At 55.3% G+C, this 21,767-nt stretch overlaps 1 protein-coding gene across 1 annotated transcript in view; it reads left to right on the forward strand.

Annotated features, from left to right (window-relative positions):
• The first annotated feature begins 224 nt into the window (after positions 1-224).
• Positions 225-21,767, forward strand: part of CREB3L1 (cAMP responsive element binding protein 3 like 1) — a 35,011-nt gene continuing 13,468 nt past the window's right edge. Inside the window, 3 exon segments of the mRNA XM_032414390.1 lie at positions 225-398; positions 18,966-19,194; positions 21,566-21,750. Of these exon segments, the coding sequence (XP_032270281.1) occupies positions 297-398; positions 18,966-19,194; positions 21,566-21,750 (516 nt within the window). The 5' untranslated portion in view covers positions 225-296.

The raw sequence follows: 21,767 nt of genomic DNA on the forward strand, positions 1-21,767 counted from the left end.
CCCCATGGAAGCCAGCTGTGCCCCGGGAGGAGCCGGAGGAGGAGGAGTCGGCTAAATGCTCGCGGTGCGCCCGGGGCCCCTGAGCCCAGCCAGCTCCGCGCCGCTGCCCTAAGGCCCCCGCGCCCCCGGCGCCCCCTACCCGGGGCCGCGCCGCCTCCGCCCGCCCCTCCCCGGGGCTTTGCCCCGGACCTGCCCCCGCCCGCTAGCCGGCGCTCAGGCAGGAGCTCTGGGCCGGGCGCGCCGCCGCCCTGGAGTGAGGGAATCCCAAGCGAGGGGGGTCTCCGGAGCCGGCCGCGATGGACGCGGTCTTGGAGCCCTTCCCGGCCGACAGGCTGTTCCCCGGATCCAGCTTCCTGGACTTGGGGGACCTGAACGAGTCGGATTTCCTCAACAATGCGGTAAGACGAAGGATCTACGTCCCCCTTCCACCACTCCGCACCCCTCTTCGCGGCGCGCCTGCCTCACCCCCCCCCCCCGAAGGACCGGGTAGAAGCGGGGGAGGGGGGCTCGGTGCAGGGTCCCCGAGAGACACGTGTTGAGAGCTCTGAGATTCGGAGACTAGATCCCTCGACACCCCCCTAGACCTCGAACCCGGACCGGAGCCTCTGAGCTTGCCCTAGTGCGCACCCCTCCTGGGGGCTCCGTCCGCGGATACATTGACCTCGGCTTTCTAGGGGAAGGGGACGTCGAGGCGTCGGGGCCAGCCGATCCCTCGATATGAGCCCGAGAGACACCAATCCTGCCCCTTCCCACGTCTTCTAGCCGTCGTCCACCCACCCCCGGGGTTCCCAGACCAGATTGGGCGCAAAGTGGCGGCGCCCCTTCCTGCGCCCCCTTTAGGACCTCCGTGGCTCCGCGACTGGTTCTCCGCTGGGGGGCGCACAGGGAAGTGTTCCGAAGGCCAGGGACCCGACGCCCCTTGGGGGGCCAGAGCAGTACCCGGGTTCTGAGCCAGTCCTGGAAACTTAGGGGTGCTGCCGCGGCCGCTCCGTGAGCTCCCCAAAGACGGACCTGACGCTCACGCTCAGATGGTCAGGGCAGCACAGGGTGATCGTTCAGGAGGGGGGAGATCTATCGCCCCATCTCTGTGTCTCTAGGTGTGTTCCTCTGTCCCTCATGTCTCCCTGACCTTGTCTCTCTCCCTGTGTCTTCGTGACTGTCTCTGAGCTTGTCCTTCTCTTTCTCTCTCTTCCCCTCCCTCCCTAAGGAAACGTGGCTTCTCTCTCTTCTTCCCTCCCTTCCTCCCTCTCTCAGGCTCAGCCCTAAAGCCCTGCTGGGGGGAGGGGCATGGGCTCCGAAACGCAAGAAAATATTTGGGTTCAGAAGGGCCTGCAGGGTTGAAATGTGGACAGTTTGGGGAATCTGGTGGGATTCCCCACACACACACCCCGTGCAGTAAACTGCCCATCTCTCTCTCTCTCTCTCTCTCCACACACACACACACACACACACACACACACACACACACACACACACCACCTAACGGGTCTCTGCTGGCTGGCCTCTGGCTCCTGGGACCACGATAAACTTGGCCAGATAAGAGCCAAATGCACAGAGACTTTCAAGGATTGGGCATCTTGGACTTCCACTTCAGTTGTCCCAGGCTTCTAGACTGATGGTGGGGAAACAAGCCAAGGGACAGGAACCTGACCGGGAGGCATGGCGTGTGAGGTCTCCCAGCCCTCCATTAGGGAGATCTGGGTCACCCTGCTTTCTGAGGATGGCCCCTGGTCCCAGTCAAAGGGAGCACACTTCTGCACACAGGCCAAGTGGAGGAGGCGAGAGGACTTGGGCTGGTAGTGGGGAGAGCAGGGTTCTAGTCCTGCCTCTGCTTGGGCATCCCACTGTGAGCCTGGGCCTCTGCTTCTTCGTCTATAAAGTGGGGAGAGGTTGGGTCAAGTCTTTCTAAGGATGGTCTGGCACAGATCCTAGGAATAAAGTGGCAGGGATTGGGTCCGTACACCCCTCCTGGAGTTGGTAACAGATACTGGTCAGAGGGAGAGGTGTTTGTTGGAGCGTGTAGCCTTGCAGCCAAGGTGGGTGGTAGAGCCCTCCCCACCACCACAGTGAGGTGCCCTCAGCAGCTGAGTGGGGCTTTCTTCTGAATGAACTCTGCCGCCTACAGCCTCTTCCTGCTCCTCCATTCAGCCTTGTGTCCCCAGCTGCTCAGCTGGGCCTTGGTCCAGCACAGGAAAGGAGGCAGGATTGGACAGTGGTATCCAGCACTGGGACTGGGGAGGGAAAGCCCTGCTGGGGGCTGACCTTGAACTAGGCAGGGCCAGGCCAGGCAGGTAGAGAGGAAAGGATTTCTAAGAGGAGAGACCAAGAACTCCCAGGAGATTTGGTTCTTGGCTGTTCTGCTACCAGCCAGCTGGGCAGTTCAGACAGGTGACTTTTCTTCCTCTGGGCCTTGGTTCCCTCATTTGAAAAATGGAGGTATAGATCCTTCCCCATAGTGGTGAGAAAATTAATTAAAAATTAATGGAGGAAAATGCCTGGCAGGTAAGTTTCTATAGTTAACTTGTTCCAGAAACTAGATGGGGTGGTGGTAAGAACTATGCAGCAACAAGTTGCTGTGTGACCTTGAGCAAGTCACTTTCCTTCTCTGGTGCCTCCACTTAGATGTCTAAGATCCCTTACAGCTGGGACCACATAACCAACCCTACCCCCAGCTCCCTCTTCATTCTGCATGAGGGTAGGGAAATGTTTCCAAGGTAAGGATGGGAAGGGATAGGGTCTGTGTGTTTCTCAGTCTAGAAGATGGAGAACAGGGTATTCACTATCCTGCTTAAAAATCCAGATAAAGACCATAACGTCATGTGGAAAATGTGTGTGGTCTGTTGCTCCATGCAAAAAGCAAGAACCCCAAATTCTGATGCTCACCCTGGACACAGCTCTGTAAGAAACACCCATTCGCTTGGGCAGAGACAGAATGAGTATGCAATTCAAGTCAAGTGTGCTTGGAGGGGTCAGGGATGCTTTCCTTTTACCTTCTATGAAGATACCTTCATGCTGTTCCCAGCTTATCCGTGTGATTCTCGGAGACACCCCTCAGAAGGGGCTGTGCTTCCTGCCAGATGTGCGGGACTTCTACTCCCTCTCCCTCCCCCACCCTCCCACAGTTCCTGATGTGACCACAGGAGAGCCCTTGTCCCCTGTATCCTGTGATCCTTCAGCCCCTGGGCAGGTATGAGAGAGGGTCTGGTGCTCAGGAAACTGGGATAAAGGACCAGAGGGAGAACAGGTTGTGTCTCCAGATAGAGATATTGGGTCTATGTGCCTCTTGCCTTCTTCTGGCTAAGGAGAGGGGATGACTCTAGTTTCTCTAGAGAGAAATGGCTTTGGATCCCAGAGACGCCCCAGCTGGGAGGGTGTGGGGAGGAGGAGGAGGAGGAAGGGGGGTGCTGTTTTCTCAGATGGGAGCAGCAGGAAGCTGCAAGGATGTTTGCCCAGTATATTCATTTACCTCCCAGCAGTTGGGGAGGCCAGGTGTGGGAATGACTAGGACCCAGGGACCAGCCCAGGGGAAGGGAGGTGTGGGGGCTAAACCAGGCCCATAGCCCAGCTTCTCCGGAGCTAAATAGGGAAACAGAGAACCACCACCACCACCACCACCACCACCCCAGCCTTGGGGGATTAGGGAGATTAGAGAAGTATGTGCATTTGGGTGTTCCTATGTCTGTGTGTGGGCCTTTAACAGCCCCTAAAAGGGGAGGGGTGTGTGTGTGTGTGTGTGTGTGTGTGTGTGTGTGTGTCTTTAAATTCTCACCAACAGGGAAGAGGACCTAAGGGCCAAGGCACTCTGGTCTCAGAGTAGAATCCCCTAGAAAAGGATCAGTGGGGAAGCCAAAATCTCAGGGCTCCAACTCAGGAAGGGAGATCTCCCCAGACACCTAGTCCTCCTCCAAAACATTGAGTTTGTTTGGGGCAGGGGTATTTTGTTTTGTTTTTGCCTCCCCCACTGGGATACAAGCTCCTTGAGACAGGGGTTTATCTGTCTTGTTCGCCGCGATATCCCCAGGGCCCAACACAGTGCTTGACACAGAGTGGGTTTCAACCAAGGATGGCTAAATGGGCCCAGCCCAGACCACATATTTTTAGGGAGGAGGAAAAAGGGTGCTTTAGCCCCCAGCCATCAGGATCCTGCAACCCATACTGTCTCTGAGATTCAGGAAGGGATCGCCATGATTTCCAGTGAGTTGTCATTGCCTTGAGCCATCCGCCTCCTATGCACAGAACCCCGGGGCCCCTGCACGAGGATAATGTATAATTAGTTGACCCACAGCAGATCTGAATTTGTGGCTTAGGCCTCATCTTTGAACATTGGCTCTAGGGCTTCCATCTTCCCCAGTCTTCTCTTGTTCAGGTTGCTCTGGGACTCCTGGATCCACACTCACCCAGCTTCAAACGAAGTCTCTTCTAGTCCTGCCTCAGGGCCTTTGCATGTACTGTTCCTGACATCTAGAATGCTTTCCCTCCAGTTCTCTCCATCCCATTCTCTTTAGTCCAAATGCCACCTCTTGAGAGCAGGCTCCTGACCACCTCAAGTGGGGCCCCCTCTCATTTTCTGTTTCAGCCCTCTGATGTCTTCATAGCGCTCATTCCAGTGTAGAGCTCTGTTATTGGCTTATTGTCCATCTCCTCCACTGAGAAAGCAAGTTCCATGAGAACAGAGGCCCTGTCGGTTCTGTTCATTGCCATAAACCTAGCCCAGTGCTGTGGTACAAAATAGGTGCTTAATATAGTAAAACTCCGTCATAAGAGACAAGAAGCCACGTCCAAAATTTTCAGTCCCGTAAAATGTGGAGTTATGTTATTTCAGGAGCAATGAAAAGCAGCGTTTTTCTGTTGGTCCATACTATCGCAAAAAGCCCCAAAGTAGAGCTCGTGGGACCTTACCACATGCAGCAGACCAACTTGAGAAAGCTCCAGAGAAGCACAACTGCATCACTTCTTTACCAACTGTCCCGCCCCGAGATAGGAGTTTTGCCCACCTTTATTTGAGGTGGGCCCCAGGCAGAGGACAGAGCCAAGTTTGGGTTGCCTTGTAGTGGACTTTGCTCCATTTCAAGGATTTACTGTATTTGTCGAGAAAATTACTTCAGACTAGAGTAGTCCCTGGAAGGGAAGGGGAGAATGTTTTTTAAAAGACAGGCCTGAGCGTTCGAGAAGTGTATTGCTCATTCCAGAAGGGGCCCCGGGGTTCTCAGGGTCCTGGCCTGGCCAGCCCTGAGGGTGATGGGGATGCTGGATCCCACAAAAATGCTGTCTGTACCCCAAACTACGATGGGGTCCCTCCGGCTTCCCTGGACCAGCTGGGGCTTCGCTTGGTCGTTCTTCAGTACATGCATCCAGGCCTTTGACAAATGGGCACGGAAGGAGCCCCTTGCTGGTCACTATGCATAGCGACCTCAGCCACTGCCATGAGAGAGAGTCGAAGGTGCAGCACCACGGGGCAACGGATGGAGCAGAGCAGGGCGGGCGCCCGAGGAGGAGCGTCCAGCCAAGATGGAGGTCACGGAGGGTTTCTTAGAGGAGGTGACCTGGCACACGCCCTCCCTCATGGCCCCATCCCTATTGGCAAAGGAGTTGCTGGAAGGCACTGTCTCTTTTGAGCATATAGAGGTATCAGTGTCCCCTGTGCAGATAAGAAAGCAGAGTTTGGAATGGAGGCAGGGGTCCCATGGAGAGAGTCTAGTTGGGGAGATAACCATCTTCTCTCTCTCTCTCTCTTGTTCTGGTTTGCACTTTGCTCTCTAGGGCGAGGAAAGTTTGGGCTCTCTGATATCAGAGGGGCCCCGCCTTCACTCTCACCCACTGCCACCGTCAGGTACCATGGATGCCCGGAGCATTAGAAGCAGAGCCAGTGGGTTGCGTGGCCTGTGAGAGCTGAGCAGAGGCCCCCCCCCCGCCCATCCCGTGCCCTGTCCTCAGACTCACTTTGGGATGCTGCTCCCCAGCCCACCTGGGAACTTGGACCTCCGCTCTCTGTAGCTCCCAGGACTCCCCAGGAGAGTCTATATATGCCTGGCCTGGCTACTGTGGCAGGAGAGGAGAGGACCAAGGACACCCCCACCTTGTGTCTTCCCCTCCCCATACCATGTGCCTCCTGCAAATCCCAGTACAGAGGCCCTCCCGGAGCATCCCTCTCTGGGACCTAGCTTGCCCCCGAACCTCCCTCAAGAAATCAGCTCCAGATGCTGGAGAACAAGCTGTTCTTCTGGAAGTCTCTGCGCTCCAGGGGGCAGGATAGAGGAGGAAGATTTGGGTGGAGTTAAGTCAAGACCATGAGCATTGCTTTGGCTGGGACTCTGTGTAACCCCCTCAAGCAGACGAGGGGAAGTCAGAATAAGTGGCAGGACCCTTGACCAGGATGGGGGAGAAGGTAAGGGTGGGGGCGTCTGGTTCAGGAGAGGCTGGGAGGTGCAAGAGATGGTCCAGAACTCTGACTGTCACAGAAAATAGGTCAAAGGGATCGATTTCCTTGGAATGTCAAAGTCTGATCTCCATGACCTAGACATACCATATCACCAACAAGGTCAACTTGAGCACTGGGGCAATAATGGGCTTCCCTGCTGCCAGCTTTGCTGTGCGTCCTCTCCCAACTCTCCCGGGACTGAGCCCTCACTGCAGCTTCCTTGGCCCTTGGTTCTTGGCCCAGGCGCCATTTCACCCATCCCAGAGAGGCTGACACATCTGGGCTGTGGACAGCAGCAGCTGTCCCCCTTTTCCCCTTCCAAAAGGAAAACAAAAATGAAAGCAGCAGAGGAGTAAGGCAGGCTCTTCAGGCCCTCACGGAGAGCCAGGAGGCAGTTTTAAAGCAGCCACTGAGGGGACCTGCTTCAGAGGCAGGCAGGCCCGAGCCTTTGCCCACTGTGTGCCCCTCTGCCTGGACCGTGCTCACCTCTCCTCACCCCATTTCCCCAAACTCACTGTGTGACCTCGGACAAATCACTTCCCCTCTCTGGGCCTTGGCTTCCTCACTGCTGAACTAGACAGAGAATTCTTTGAGAGCAGGAACGTCAGACAATTACTTTTATCTGTTGTCTAGTTATAGCTATAGGGACTGAGTGCTGAGGAAATGCTTATTTATTGGATGGATGGGTGGACGGACGGATGGATGGATGGACGGACGGATGGACGGACGGGATGGGATGGATGGACGGACAGATGGATGGATGGACGGATGGATGGATGGGTGGATGGACGGACAGGATGGGATGGATGGACGGATAGACGGATGGATGGATGGATGGACGGATGGATGGATAGAAGGAAAGGAAAACAAGGAAGGAATGGGGAGGGGTGATGGATGGATAGACGGGTAGATGAACAGATAGTGGAAGAAAGGACACTTCCACACTTCCAACTTTAATGATACTTTTTTTTAAAGTGGATTTTATTTTTTATTGAAATAGTGAATTTTAACCTAAATTCCACATCTACCTTTCAAATTACCATACTAGCCTTTTGTATCGTAAAAGAATATATATGGTGCATGCATATGAATTATAAAGGATAATAAAATAGATACATGTGTACTCACTAGCACCATTGAAGATCTAGGCCCAGCTCTGAATATCTGGGTCTCTCAAAGCCGCATGAGTACGGGGGAGAGGTGTGCTAGGGACCCTGAATCCACTCCACTCTGGGCAGATTCTGAACAGGAATGTCCTGAGACCTGGTGCCTACTCCCAGACCCAACCTGACCAGACAGCGAGTCCACAGGTCAGATAGCTAATACCTCAAAAACATACCAGAGGTGGGGTGTGGTGGCCATTAGTGGTCTCCTTTAACGGCTCAGACCTGGGAGCAAATCTTGGCTCTCACCATTTGTCATCTGTGTGAACTTGGACAGGTGCCTGAACCTCTCGCAGCTGATTTTCCTCATCCATAAAGTATGACCATAGAACATAGGGTTCTTATGAGGATTCAGTTAGATAAGGCCTAGCACAGTGCCTGTCACCTAGTGAGGCCTCCATAAATCATAGTTGTTGCCACTAGTTTTATTCTGATTATTGTTGTCATGGCCTGAAAGGAAGGTCCCCAGCATTGGCCAGTCCTTGGAGGAAGATCCCACCTTCTCCATCCCTTTCATGAGCCCTGGTTGTAGAGATTTTATTTCCCTGTCTGTCTGACCTCTTGGGAGCTGGAAGGCTCTTTTGAGTAAAGACAAAAGATGCCAGACCCCCTTCTTAAGGCTCTTTCTGGGCTTCAGGAAGGGGATGGCCAGGGATGAGCTACATTGGGGCCCCAAGTGGGGACCCATTTGCATGGAATTTGAAGCCATAGTTTGTACCTGGCTCTGTACTGGGTGTTGAGAATGGGGCAGCAGAAAATCAACCATTCCTTCAACAACCAGTTTGCTTAAGAGCATGAGCTCTGCATTCAGAGCTTGGGTTCAAATCCTGATTCAACCTCTTGCTAAATGAATGAACCTGGGGAAGCTGCTTAACTTCTCTGTGCCTCAGTTTCCTCAACTTTAAATGAGGGTACTACCTTATCTTCTGAAAGTTAAATGAGATACTACATGGAAGGAGCTACAACAGTGCCTGGGACATAAACATTAGCTGTTATTATTATTATTTTCATTATTAGGCATACTATATGCTAGGCCCTGTGTAAGGCCCAGCAGAGGGTTCAAGGATGAACTCCAGCCTGCATCCTACCCTCAAGGAGATAAAAGTTCAGAAGGAGAGATGGGTCCCACTGTGCCTACTTAGAGTTCAAGGCGTGCTACTGACCAGTAACCCAACAATCTATAAGTGCTATAGCAGTTCAAGAGGGACATCAGGTGGTATAGGTGGGCAACCAAGGAAGGCTTCCTGGTGGAAGTGGCATTTTAATTGGGCCTTAAGGGATGATAGGAGTTGGAATGAAGAGATAAAGGGCAAAGGCATTCCAGACACAAGGAATGGTATAAGCAAAGGCCCTGGCGCAATGGAGCTCACAGCAGTTTTGAGGAGCTGGGAGTGGTCATCCAACTAGGATGGAGGGAAGAGAAAGATGAGGGTCTCCAACTACAGTGGTAAGTTGAGATGCATGTACAACAGATCTTGAATGTCATGCTTAGGAGCTGGGAGTTTTTTCATCAGGCAGGAGGGAGCCAGTGATAGTTCTGAGCTGGACAAAGTTGTGGTCCCCACAACTCTGAACTGTCTCAGTGCTAGGAGGTCTAGGGTTCATTAGGAATCTGCTGTCAGCCTGCCTGGATGCTGAGGGACCCTGCCCAAAGGGAGAGAGGACTGTGGGCCCTCCCTGAGTCCGGAGCAGCCTGAGGCAGTAGCTAAGCCCAGGTCCCTTCTCTTCTCTGACTTCCACCCTGTGCCCTGATGTGACTCTCACACTGGGCCAGGAGTACCAGTTCCCATCAGGCTCTTTCATCCCCAGCCCTCGGGCCAGGCTGACCTGGAGAGGCCCAAGGCACTCCACCCTCGCAAAGGAACAGGCTTCCCTCTTCAGGGCTGAGAGCTCCAGCCTGAACTGAGTCCTTCCTCCTGGCCCAACCCCAGGGCCCTAATGGGGTTCCCCCACCCCTCCTGCAGCTCCGGACCCTCCACTCTCAGGCAAGGTATGTCCCTGTAGGGCCCAGGGCCCTCTAGAAGGATCTGAGCCCTCCTTCTGAGGCCAGCCCAGCCTGGCACCCTCACCTCCCTGGCCCTCACACCCAGCTAGCTGGGACGAGATGCCCAGAGCCCCTTTCATCATCCTCCCGGAGAAAAGGCCCAGCCCTGCCCTCCGCTGCCCCAAGGCCTTCACCCCTTCCTCTCCCAGAGCTGCAAATCAGTTCCACATTTGGGATCTGGCATGTACTGTCTGCTCAGAACTTTCCCCTCCCAGTTAGCTCAGGCTCCCATCTCCCCCCACCCCACATGGTCAGCCCATGGGGTCTGCAGAAGGGGAAGGGCTCCTGCCTTCAATGACCTCTGAAGAGGTCTGAGAGGGAGCCAGACTGCGGCCAGGTACCAGAGGGACCATGGACAGGAGGCCCTCCCGGGGAGAGATGAAAGAGGAAGGGTAGAGGGGGTGGGGCGAAGGCAGAGCTTGAGCAAGCATATGAGGGGATGAGGGGTTGGGGGTGGTGAGGGAAGGAGCGAGGTAGTTCCCAGCTCAGCACATTCCTGAGACATCTGGACGTGCTGGAAGGGCCCCAGCTGGCCTGCACAGCTGCAGCTCCAGCTTCTCTACTCTGTGATGTCAGGACCCAGCACTCCCCCTCCTCGCAGAGTCCCGCTGGCCTGAGGTCCACCTTGGGGCTGAGTGCGGGGGTCTCCTCCCCAGACCCTTCATCCCCAGTGAGCAGGAACGAGGCCGCTGAGGCCCTGGAGGAAACGCCTGCCCTGGAGGAGGGCCTGGGCATGGCGGTAGGAGGCCCACACCAAAGACCCAGGGGTTTGTCCATGCGGCTGACTCAAGGAGATTCCTCTTTGAGGCTGATGCCAGTCCCTCCCTTCTCCTTGGAAGGGAGATCGAGACAGAGGAAAGACTCTGGAAATGGCCGCTTCCCTCAAGCTGTGTGATCCTGAGCAAGTCCCCTCCCTTCCCTGGCTCTCCGTTTTCCTCTCTGTAATAAAAATAATAGTAATAATACCAGCTCCAGGTCAGTGAGACCCTTCCACGCGTCCTGCGTTGTGTCAGGCACTTTACAAATGTCATCCTTTATTGAAACCTCACAGCCAAGCTAGTAGGTAGAGATCAGTACCCCTATTTTAGAGCTGAGACTGGGGCTCAGAGAGGTTAAGAGTGTTGCCCAAGGCTACACAGTAGGTGGCCCAGCCAGGATTAGAACTGGATCATCAGTCTGCCTCCCTCGCTCTTAACCATTGAAGTACATTGCCTCTGTCGACAAAAGGGGACGGACCCAGTGATGCCAGAATTCTTTTCAGCTCGAAAATGGTGATGATTTTTTTGGCTGTCGTGGGGCTCTTCAAGAAGGGCAGGGGCAGGCATTAGTCACACACTGGGTGGGGGGAGGAGAACAGAGGCAGCTGGCTTTGAAGCATCTGATGGGTCAGGAGTCTTTGGAGGTCCCCTCCCTTGGAGTCCCAGTGAGGTCCAAACCCCTGAGGCTGGAGCCACAGCCTGATCCCCAGCCGAACCCAGGGGTCCCACACCTTCCCTGAAGGAAAGGAGTAAATAAGGAGAGAGAATGCAGCTTCTTCCAAAAATAAAACCTGAGGACAACTCAGACAGGCCGGGACAGCTGAGGAAGCCAGAGGCCGAACGCTGAGTGCACTGGAGAGAGGGAAGAGGCCAAGGGAATTCCAGCCAGAGCCGGGTGGCAGGCTCCAGCTGAGGAGGGCCTTCCAGCTGGCCAGGGTCCGGGAGCGCGGCTTGGCTGGGTGGCCACGGGGCTCTGCTGCTACTCTTGGGCCTAGTCAAAGCCTGGGGGCAGCTGCTACGGCACTGAGGGGGGTGGGGGGACTGTGGTCCCCAGGAACTGGTCTGTCTGGGGCTTAAGAACAAAAAAGCCTTGGGAAACAACAACCTGGATACAATAGGCCCCACTAGGGAGGAGCTGAGGGAAGGAGGCCAGGAGCTTGCAAGCTGGCATGGAAGCAGAATTCAGGGCCGTCATTCCTGGAGGCTCAGCTGCAGAAGAAAGGCCTCAGTCCATTAGCTCACTGGCACATTCCTTCATTTACCCACTCATTCAGTCCATCAGGCAGTCACTCGGCAAACACCTGAGCACCTACCACGTGCTGGGACCAATGCTAGGCTTTGGAGATACACCTGAGAACTGGACACAGCAAGACATAGAGGCAGTATGGCTGGAGCATCTCAAGCTATACTAAGGGACCTGGAAACTATCCTAAGGGCAGTAGGGAGTCATCGATAGATACTGAGGAGGAGAGTCACATAGTCATATTGTGCTAGAAGATTCCTCTTAACGGAAGGTGGAGAATGCTCCGGAGACCGATCAGAGTTCACGCCTTAGACTTACCTTCACCAATGGGGTATTTCACACCGCTAGTCAGAAAGCCTTTTGTGAGCAGGAATTGGGCTTTGTTCATCTCTATATCCACAGGCCTGGGCACGTAGTAGGTGCTTAGTAAATACTGAACGAATACATAAGTGATGAATAAATGGCTGTGATTAGATGCCCTTATTCTCCAGAGGTCCCCAGTGCCAGCCCTGGCACTTAGTCTTCAGTGTCCTGAGCTGTCCCACAGGGATCCTCTGGCCACCGTGTACGGACCGACATCTCTAGCAGCCAGACTGTGGGCTGCTGGGCCCTCAGTGGTGCCAGTCACAGCTAATCCCAGCCCTGGGCGACGGCATTCACTGCCACCGCTCCCTCCTGCCCAGACAGTACCTGGCACTAACCCCAGGGTTGGGCCACAGTACATGGGCCGCCTGGTTGGAAGATGCCAGGGGCTGGCCAGGAACCTGCAGGCCAGCTCTCCACTTTCCTGAGGGATCTGCGGCCTGGCTAGGGAAGGGTTACCAGTGTCAGGAGAGGGAAGTGGAGAGCCAGACCAACAGGGCTGGGGGCTATGGAGAACGTGCGTGCCCTCCCCAGGCCCTGCAGCGCACACGGAAGCAGCCTGTGGTGGGTGCCAGCCTGCGTGTTCCGCTCTCCCTTCCTTTCTCCAGCACACGCATGGAAAAGCTCAGTCCCCGTGTCATCCCCTCCTCCAGTCCCAGCCCTCACTGTCCCAGCCCCCGGCGAGCCTGGGACTCCCAAAGCTCCCTCGCTGGGGGTCATATGACTCAGGCATGTGGGTTGGCGCAGTCAGCACTTAGTTCTGTGGTGGTGTGACATGTTGTGTGTGTTCAAGTGAGAGGGTGCAGGGCCGTGTCTACCCATCTCTGGGGTGGCTGCACGTTTGTGTGTGTGTGTCCAGGAGAATGTGTGTCCATCTGATCACACCTGAGGAGGGTGTCCTTGTTGGGGCTGTGTTTAGTGCCTACCGGTGTCAGCCTAGGGGAGCCCGAGTGGGTGTGTGCCAGGCTGTATGTGGAATGTGTCCGTGGATGTGGATCTCACGTTGTGTGGTATCAGAAAAGTGGTGTTTCCCCATGTAAGAAGGAACCTCACAGCCCATGTCTGTGTAGCGCACGCACACGTATGCACACACATACACACAGAGAGAAGCATTTCTGCTTATTTGGACTTGGGCTCTGTGGTGAATAGTTCGGTACAGGGAAAATATGAAACCTCAGCAGCCGCCTTCCGTGGGCCTGTGGGGAATGGGGGATGAGAGTGAGGTTGGAGGTTGGAACAATGTGCCCCCCTTAACCCCCATGCCCTTGCCAGGAAGGCTCAGGGACTGGCTCCAGGGACCGGAGAACTGGCTCCATCCCTTCCCAGTCCCCAGGGAGGCCAGGACAGAGGAAAAGAGCCCACTCTCTGAAGACTAGTTCACTTCACCCTGTCCCTGCCTGCCACCCCTGCCTCAGGAACATGGTCTATAACAGATGGGGTAACTGAGACCTGGCCAGGAGACACCACCTGCCCCTGCCCAGGTCTGCCCCAGAGCACAGCTGGATCTTGAACTGGGGCCTCCAGAGTCTGAGTCCAGGGCCTTTTTCCCTTCACAGGACAACCTCTGATTCTGGCTCTAGGAAGGGGGCCCCCAAATGCCTGGATGGTGATGCTTAAGAACAGGGAGGGCCTGACAACTGGATACCCAGGGGCCCACCTCCCCTCCCCTAAGTCCCTCCTTGTCTCCCTTGAGCCTACCCCTCCCCCCCCCCCACACACACATATCCACACACTCAGGGCACAGCACTGACTCAGACTCGTGGCCCTTCAGCTTGAAATGGGGTCGATTTTCTAGTGACCACGAGGCAAGTAACCGTCCCGGAATGTATGGGTCAGTATGGGGGGGAAGGGGGCATGTGGCCCAGTCTGTGGGGGAGGGAAGGAAATGTGAGAGGACTCTCCTCCCATCTCTCCCCAGAGCTCACTCTCGGAAGGAATGTCCGGGCTCAGGATTCCCCCCTCCCACTCCTTATCCCACAGCTCAGCCTGGACCCACTCTGGTCTCCTCCCTCCTTTCCCCAAGCACAGACTGAATCAGCGCGGGCGAGGGGAGAGGCAGAAGTCAGGGCCCGGGGTGCACGCGCCGTGGGGCTAGGGGCGGAGGGAAGGGGGCGCTCTGAGGCTGCCCCAGGTCTGGGGAGAACTTTCTCCCGCACACCCTCTCAGACAGCTGCACTCCCAGAGCTTTTCCCTCTCTCTGCATTGATCCCAGTGGAGAAATTACGGGAGGGGAACTGAGAGGAGCTTCAGATGGTCCTGTTACCGCCCCAGGAGCGTTCCCACTCCCCGCACGACCAAGGACCCGCTGCCCCGTCACTGCGCCCTGTGGTAGGACTGTTCGCAGAGGGACGGAAGGAGCTGAGCTGGAAGAGCCGCCAAGGGACCTAAGAATTGCGGCTCGGCCTCCCCTGCGAGCCGGGGACTTCCGAAGAGACCCTCCCTCTCCACTTCCCCCCGCTTGCTCGGGGGCCGTGCAACTCATAAGGGTCTGGGACTGCGTGGGGCTGCCGGCCCCCTGGAAGCTCCAAGAGGCCGTCCGTGCCTGTGCCGCAGAAAAGGACACACAGCCGGACCTAGCGCTCCGGGCCCTTCCCACGCCCCCGCGGTGCGCGAAGCGGAGAAAGCTGCTCGCTCGCGCCCCGCCGCCGCCGGCTGCCCGCAGCCTCCTCCCATTGGTCAGGAGCTCCGCGGGTCCCACCAATGAGCAGGCCTGACTCCGGCGCGGGGCCGCCCCGGTGCGCAGGCGTTAACCTCTGGCGGGCCGCGAGCGGCTCGTGGGACTGCTCCTTCTTTACATTTAAAGGGCTGGCGGCTGAGCCCGGGCTCCGGGAGCGGGCGCCGCTAGGAGAGGTGTGCGCGGGACGGGGGCCTGCGAGCAGCAGAGTCCGAGACCTCTCGGAATGAGAGAGAGAGAGAGAGAGAGAGATAGAGAAGCCGGGGCTAACCGCGCGTGGCCTCCGAGAAGGAGCTTATGTTGGCATGACTGTAGGAAAAAGTCTTTAACGAGGAGGGAAACAAATCATAATATTTCCTTCTCTGGCTTCCCATCCCGGTTGCCTGGAAAGGCACCCCAGAAGGGTTCACCAGCCCCATGGAACCCTATCCCCCTCTGAACGTTGACCCACGACCCCCTGCTGTTTATAGATTTGATAAGGGAAATCTGTGTTCTAAGGTGGCCGACCAAGCCAGCTAGGGAATCCCAGTCCCGGGCCGTTCGGGGTTTTCCCTCCTGCCCCGCCTGCCCGGCGCGGGAAAGTGCCACATACACGGAAGTAAAAGTGTATAAATTACCCCGTTTGTGCTGCGGGCACAGACGTTTGGAGATCATTCTCCTCTGAGCCCGCCAGCGTTAAATAAACCTCCTATCCTCCAAGATCTCCGAGTGCCGCTTGGTTCTTCCGTCAGACGATCCAGTCCAGGTTCTGTAACAGATTAAGACCCCCCTTCCTCCCCCAGGGCAATAATTTCCTTCCGATAGTAGTGAAACCTCAGCTTTTAGCGTGTGAACTGGAGGTAGAGCTGGGTGTGGTTGGGGGGGAACGTGGGCATGCTGGAGCTGAGGAGGCCTGAGATCCCCAGAGTGGGCTTTCCAAAGTTGGGGGAGGGTGGGTACCGTGGAAGAAGTGAGAGGACAAGAAGGTGACCCCCATTCCTGTGCAGCCTCAGAGCTTCAGAGGACCCCCTCCCTCAACATCACCAACTCACTGTGTGACCCTGGGTAGGCCGCTTTCCCTCTCTGGACCTTGGTTTCTTCATTAGGAAATGGGGTGAGAGGAACAAGAGTGAGGACCATGGGCTTTCTCAGGTCCCTTCTGTCTCTAATGTGATGATATCAACCAACCACAACTGAGCTGCCTTGAGAAGCCAGGCACTAGATAGAAATCAGGCTACAAAACTCTCTGAAGGGAGTCCCTTCTGGCCTGCTTCCATGAGCAGGAGGTTAGCCTGGAGGTGATGAGACATGCCCACCATTGCCAACGGGGGGTCCGACCAGCACACAAGGAAGCCCTGAGCAAAGAGGACCGGGTTTTCTGAGTGTCCTCCACTCCCACCCTGCCTGCCCCTTGGCCGCCCTCCCCTTCCACTTGGCTCCCATCCTCTGGAAGCTCCATCCTGCTGGGCCTTGGCTGCCATTTCCAGCAGGTGGGGGCTGCTCACAAAAGGGGGCCAGCTGAGCTCCCTGAGCAGGTTTCTGTGGACACCCCGAAAGGGGTCTCTTAGAAGGACCTGGCTCATCTGCCTGGAGTTAAGGCCTTCAGGGACCCCAGCCCAGACTGGAGGAAGCATTTCTCCTCTCCCAGGCCCCAGGAAAGGGCTTGGCAAACCCTTATCGCCTGAGAAGCAGCTGCTGGAGGAATACCTTAGCGGCTGACTCACTGCCCTCCTTCCTCACAACACCCTCCCACTGGGCCCCACACCAGGCCTCCGAGAGACCCTGAGAGAGAGAGCAGGGGCAAAGCGCCCCCAGCTGGGCTGGCCCAGGCCCTGCAGAGGGTGTAGCTAGCACAATCCTGCCTGGGGCTGGCTGGATGATGGGGGGGGGGGGTACCGTGCAAATGGCCTTAGTGTGGGATCACACTTATTCTTAGAGATGTGTTTAGTACTAGTATCTCCTGGTACTGCCTCAGCCCAGGCCCTGATGAACAACTGACATGCTGATGGCATTGCCCTCTGGGGTACAAGGCCATGTCCCTGCAACAATAGTTATCATGGGCCAGGTGCTGGGATTCAGCAGGTGAACAAGATATACATCCTGCCTCAGGGCGTTTTCAGCCTGGCCAACAGGCAGTTCTTGAACAGAGGAATGTCTGCTACAGTTGGGGAAGGACTGGGCAATGAGGGGTTGTGGACACTTCCCTGTTGTACTTGGCTTTCCTGGGCCTCAGTTTCCCTATATGTCAAATGCAGATATGCAACTTCCTTATCTCATTGGGTAATCGTGAGGATTAACTAAAGTCGTGCATATGAAAGCACTCTGGAAGGTTAAAATCACAGTAAGGGCGCCTGGGTGGCTCAGTTGGCTAAGCGACTGCCTTCGGCTCAGGTCATGATCATGGAGTCCCAGGATCGAGTCCCGCATCGGGCTCCCTGCTCAGCGGGGGGTCTGCTTCTCCCTCTGACTCTCTTCCCTCTCGTGCTCTCTGTCTCTCATTCTCTCTCTCAAATAAATAAATAAAATCTTTAAAATATAAAATAAAATAAAATCACAGTAAAAATGTAGGGTAGATGATAAGTTCTGGCAAACTGGGGAAAGGGGAGAGAGTACCTGAGTCAATGGGTTTCTGCACTTATTTTGTCCTTGATTCTTTGATCATTCTTCAGCTCAACTCAGCTTAAGCCCAGAGTTTGGCTTTGAGTAGCTGCAGTTTTCATACTAATAATGGCTAACAACTATTGAGTACTCACTACATGCTAGGCACCATTCTGCTACGTGCATTAATGTGTGTGTGTGATCTATGTGTAAGTGGTATATGTACTTCACTCATTTTACCCTCATAATCCTATAAGGTGAGTATTAAGCACCTAACAAATATTTGATCTTCACGACAACAATCTTCATGATCTTCATGACAGTTCCTATGAAGTAGGAACTATTATTTCCCCTTTGCAGATAGGGAAACTGAGGCACGGAGAAGTGAAATATTCTGAAGCTTGTTCTCAGAGGGCTTTTCTGTTCACCCCTTCAGGACTGGGGCAGGCTTTGAGTATTCCATGCGAGAAAGGGCCACCAGCTCTGACCCTGAACCAATCAATCCCCCAGAAGCCGGTCATCAACCATTCACCAGGTTGGACTCCAGGACCTGAAGCAACCCCCTCTCCCACCATCCCTTCCAACCCACCAGCAAATGCATTCAGTCGGCACGTTTATAATTCTATAGAGAGAAAAAAATAAGCACCTACTATGTACCAGCCACCGGGTGCTTTATTAATAATAAGACGCAATGTTTGTTGAGTATTATGTACCCAGGGCCATCCTCATAACAATCCTGACAGAAACTATTATCATCCTCACTGTACAAAGGAGGAAATGAAGCAGAGAGAGGTTAATTAACTTTCCCAAGATCTCAGAGATGAATATTCTTCAGACTTTTTTGTTTCTAAGAAATGTATTTTACTTCATTACTGAGTCCACACACACACACAACTGGGACGAAAACCTCACCAGGTATTTAATTTCCCTATGTGAAGTGCAGTCTGGTATTTTCTACTCTTATTTTTTTCTGTTTTACTTTTTCTTAAATCCCGGTTGTGACCTACTAGATTGATTTCACAACCCATTAATGAGTCACCACCCACAGTCTCATCAGCACTGAGTCATAGCTAGAAGTATCAAGGTCAGGATTTGAACCCAAGTAACATGGCTTCAGAGCCTAATCTCTTGGCATAAAGAAAGTCTTGGAAAGCGGAGAGTCTGGAAGCATGAGGACAGGTGAGGACTGTGCTAATGAGGGGAGGAGCAGCCTTGATAATCCCACCACCTTGCACTCGAGCAAAAGATATGAAAGTCACCAATATTGCCTTTGGGATGTGAACTTGCTGGCGTAGACACACACTCTTTCCTTAGTCTTCCCATGAAGTAGGGCAGACGGAGAAACAGACTCAGGCGGTCTGAGCGATTGAACCAAGGTCACAGAGCCAGAATGAGAGCCTGGTAGTCTGTCGCCTGGTCTGGGGATGCTCTTGCGCCCTCCGCAGCTCACCCTTGAGGATAATGACAGTGAGGCTGGAGATGGCAGCGGGGGTTGGAGGGAGAGGCGGGGGTGACAGCAGTGCCGGCCGTGATAGAAATGATAATAGTTGGTCCTGGGGATATGGGTAGTGGGGACGGTGGTGGCCTTAATGATGGCGGGAGGAATAATGGAGAGGATGTGGTGACGGTGGTGGTGGTGGCAGGCCTGGGGGCCCCACCACAGCAGCATCTGCGCCCCCTTCCCAGTCTCCGCTGACCGCCCCCATGCCCCTCCTCCTTCCCTAGCACTTCCCGGAGCACCTGGACCACTTTGCGGAGAACATGGAGGACTTCTCCAACGATCTGTTCAGCAGTTTCTTTGATGACCCTGTGCTGGACGAGAAGAGCCCTCTACTGGACATGGAACTGGACTCCCCCACACCAGGCATCCAGGCTGAGCACAGCTACTCCCTGAGCGGTGACTCGGCGCCTCAGAGCCCCCTTGTGCCCATCAAGATGGAGGACACCACCCAAGGTAAGAAAGGGTAGAAGGACCCTGGGCCAGCCCAGACCCAGAAGGCCCAGGAAGGTGTGATATGAGAGAGAACAAAAAGGCAGGAGGTAGCACTCCTCCAAGAGGTGTTTGGGGTGACTCCTCTGGGAGCCCCTGGGCATCTCAGCCTGCAGTGCCCCCCTGCCCCGGTCCCTCAAAAGCTTCTTCCCCTCCTCAGAAAAACGAGGCTTCAGGAAAGCCGAGTGGTTTAGGTCACACACATGGTAAAATGCTTGGTAAGGACTTGGGAGCAAGCGAGCCCCTTGCTGCTAAACCGCACACCCTTGCCGCCACCACATTCGCCCCCCTCGAGGGCCGGCAGGGTACGGGCTGTGGACCCAAACGGGCTTTGCTGTGCATCGTGAGGCGTCACCTCCACGTGCTGCCGTGTGGTCTTGAGCAAGTTGCTTAATCTCCCTGGCCCTTGTTTCCGCAATTATAAAATGAAGGTAATATATGTGTCATAGGAATTCTGGCCAGGGTTTTTAAATCTATACATAAAGTACCCAGTTCAGTGCCCAGCACATAATATATAAGAAGAATTAGTGGCTATTTTCATTGTACGTATAAAAGTCCTGGTAATACTCGAGTGGCTAGCACAATGAACAGCATTTTTAATTCCTCTTTCTCTTCAGAGGACAGTGGTCTTGAATGAGTTTCTTGATATTCTCATCTATTAAATGGGGAGAATAATAGTGCCTGCCCCATAGGATTATTGGGAGGGATAAAAGAAGTCGTATGTAGCAAGGGCTGAGAGCCTCACTCAGCTCAACAACTGTGTGCTGCTTCTGAGGGTCTTTGAGATTCCCCGGGGCAGAGCTGGGACTCTGCACCCCACCCCGCTCACCCCTGTGAGGGCAGGGACTCTGTCTGGGGTTTAAATGGCTTCAGGGCTGGGGCTGCTGAGGTCTTAGCTTCCCTGCGTGCCCTGGCCTCTCAGCCAAGCTTCTGGAAGTCATGTCCGCGTGTCCTCAGGCCTCACCCTGGGGAGGGGCAGGCAGCATGTGGGGTGGACCTCCTCCCGTGGTAGGTTCTCCATCCACCCCCGCTGGGCCAGCCCAGCAGCTCCTCGGCCACCCCAAGTCTATTTTTAGAGCAATTTGTCTCTGGGCCCTTTGCAGGGGCAGCTTCCCGGAGGCTGGACAGCTGGCCCTGTAATTTGGGAAGATTGTGGGTGTTCCTGGAGTCCTGGGGCAGCCTGTGGCCCAGAGCTGGGGTGCTCAGGCTCCCAGCAGGGTGGGGCCTCGTCTCTGAGGTGGGACCAGGCACCACTGACCCCCTCTCTCTACCCACAGTGGGCCCCAAAGGCCAGAGCGCCCTGGCCCTTCCCTTGCATATTGGCTCCCCAGACCCCCGCCTCACCTCACCACTGCCTGGGGCTTGCAGGGCTGACTTGGAGTGCAGGACTGTAGGCACCCATCAGGAAAAGGGGTGATGCCTGCCAGCCCTGTGGCCCAGGTGGGGCCAGGAGCCTCACTAAGAAGGCAGGAAGTGGACACTACCCTGGGAAACCTAATCATCACATCTCACCACCCACATGCCCTCCCCACCCCCACCTCCTCACACACACACCCCGCACCCCATCACCAGGTCCTGTGGATTCTCCCTTCTGAATTTGTCTCCAGCATGTCCCTTCCTCTCCATCCCCACTGTCACTTCCTTTGCTCAGGCTTCATCTTCTCTCGCTGGACTGTCACCAGCCTCCTGCGAGTCTCCCAACCTCCACCTTGCCTGCAGTCAGGCCTGTCTCCACATAAACACAACATGATTTTTTTCGACATTACAAATCTGAGCGTGCTTAAAACCCTTCAGTGCTTCCCTCATTACCTTTAGGACAAAGTCACAGCTGTGAGCCCAGTCTTCAAGGCCACACTACCCCTGCTGGCCTCTCTGGGCCCACCTTCCCCTTCCCTCTGCATTTCAGCAGCACTAAAACTGCTTGCGACTCTCACCAGGTCCCCACCGCCTAGCACAGTGCTCAGCAAATGTTCACTGACTAGCAGTCATTGTGTTAACAATAGCTAGCATTTATTGAGCATTTACTTCTCGTCAGGCACTTTTACAGATGAAGAAGCTAAGGCTCAGAGAGGTTAAGCAACTTACCTAAGGTCACACAGCCAGTCAGGAGGGGTCCAGATCTGTTGTCCACGCCTGCTCTGTGAGCTGCAGAGTAAAGAAGATGCCCCACCTCTTCTGGCCCCAGCCTACCTCACCCAGTGCCCCTCTCTGCCCTTGCCTGCCTGTACCCTAGCATCTCTCCTCAGCCCAGTCTAGAGCAGCTCCCGGCGGGAGGAGGGCGGCAGAGCCCTCTGCTCGGGGAGTCCCCTGAGCCTGGTCCTGCCCCCTTCCCCAGACGTGGAACATGGAGCATGGGTGCTGGGACACAAACTGTGCTCCGTCATGGTGAAGCAGGAGCAGAGCCCGGAGCTGCCCGTGGACCCTCTGGCCGCCTCCTCGGCCATGGCCGCCGCTGCCGCCATGGCCACCACCCCGCTGCTGGGCCTCAGCCCCCTGTCCAGGCTGCCCGTCCCCCACCAGGTGAGCCTGGGGACTGT

This window comes from Phoca vitulina, unplaced genomic scaffold (genome assembly GCF_004348235.1).
Source record: "Phoca vitulina isolate PV1807 unplaced genomic scaffold, GSC_HSeal_1.0 scaffold16, whole genome shotgun sequence".
Classification (NCBI taxonomy): Eukaryota; Metazoa; Chordata; class Mammalia; order Carnivora; family Phocidae; genus Phoca; species Phoca vitulina.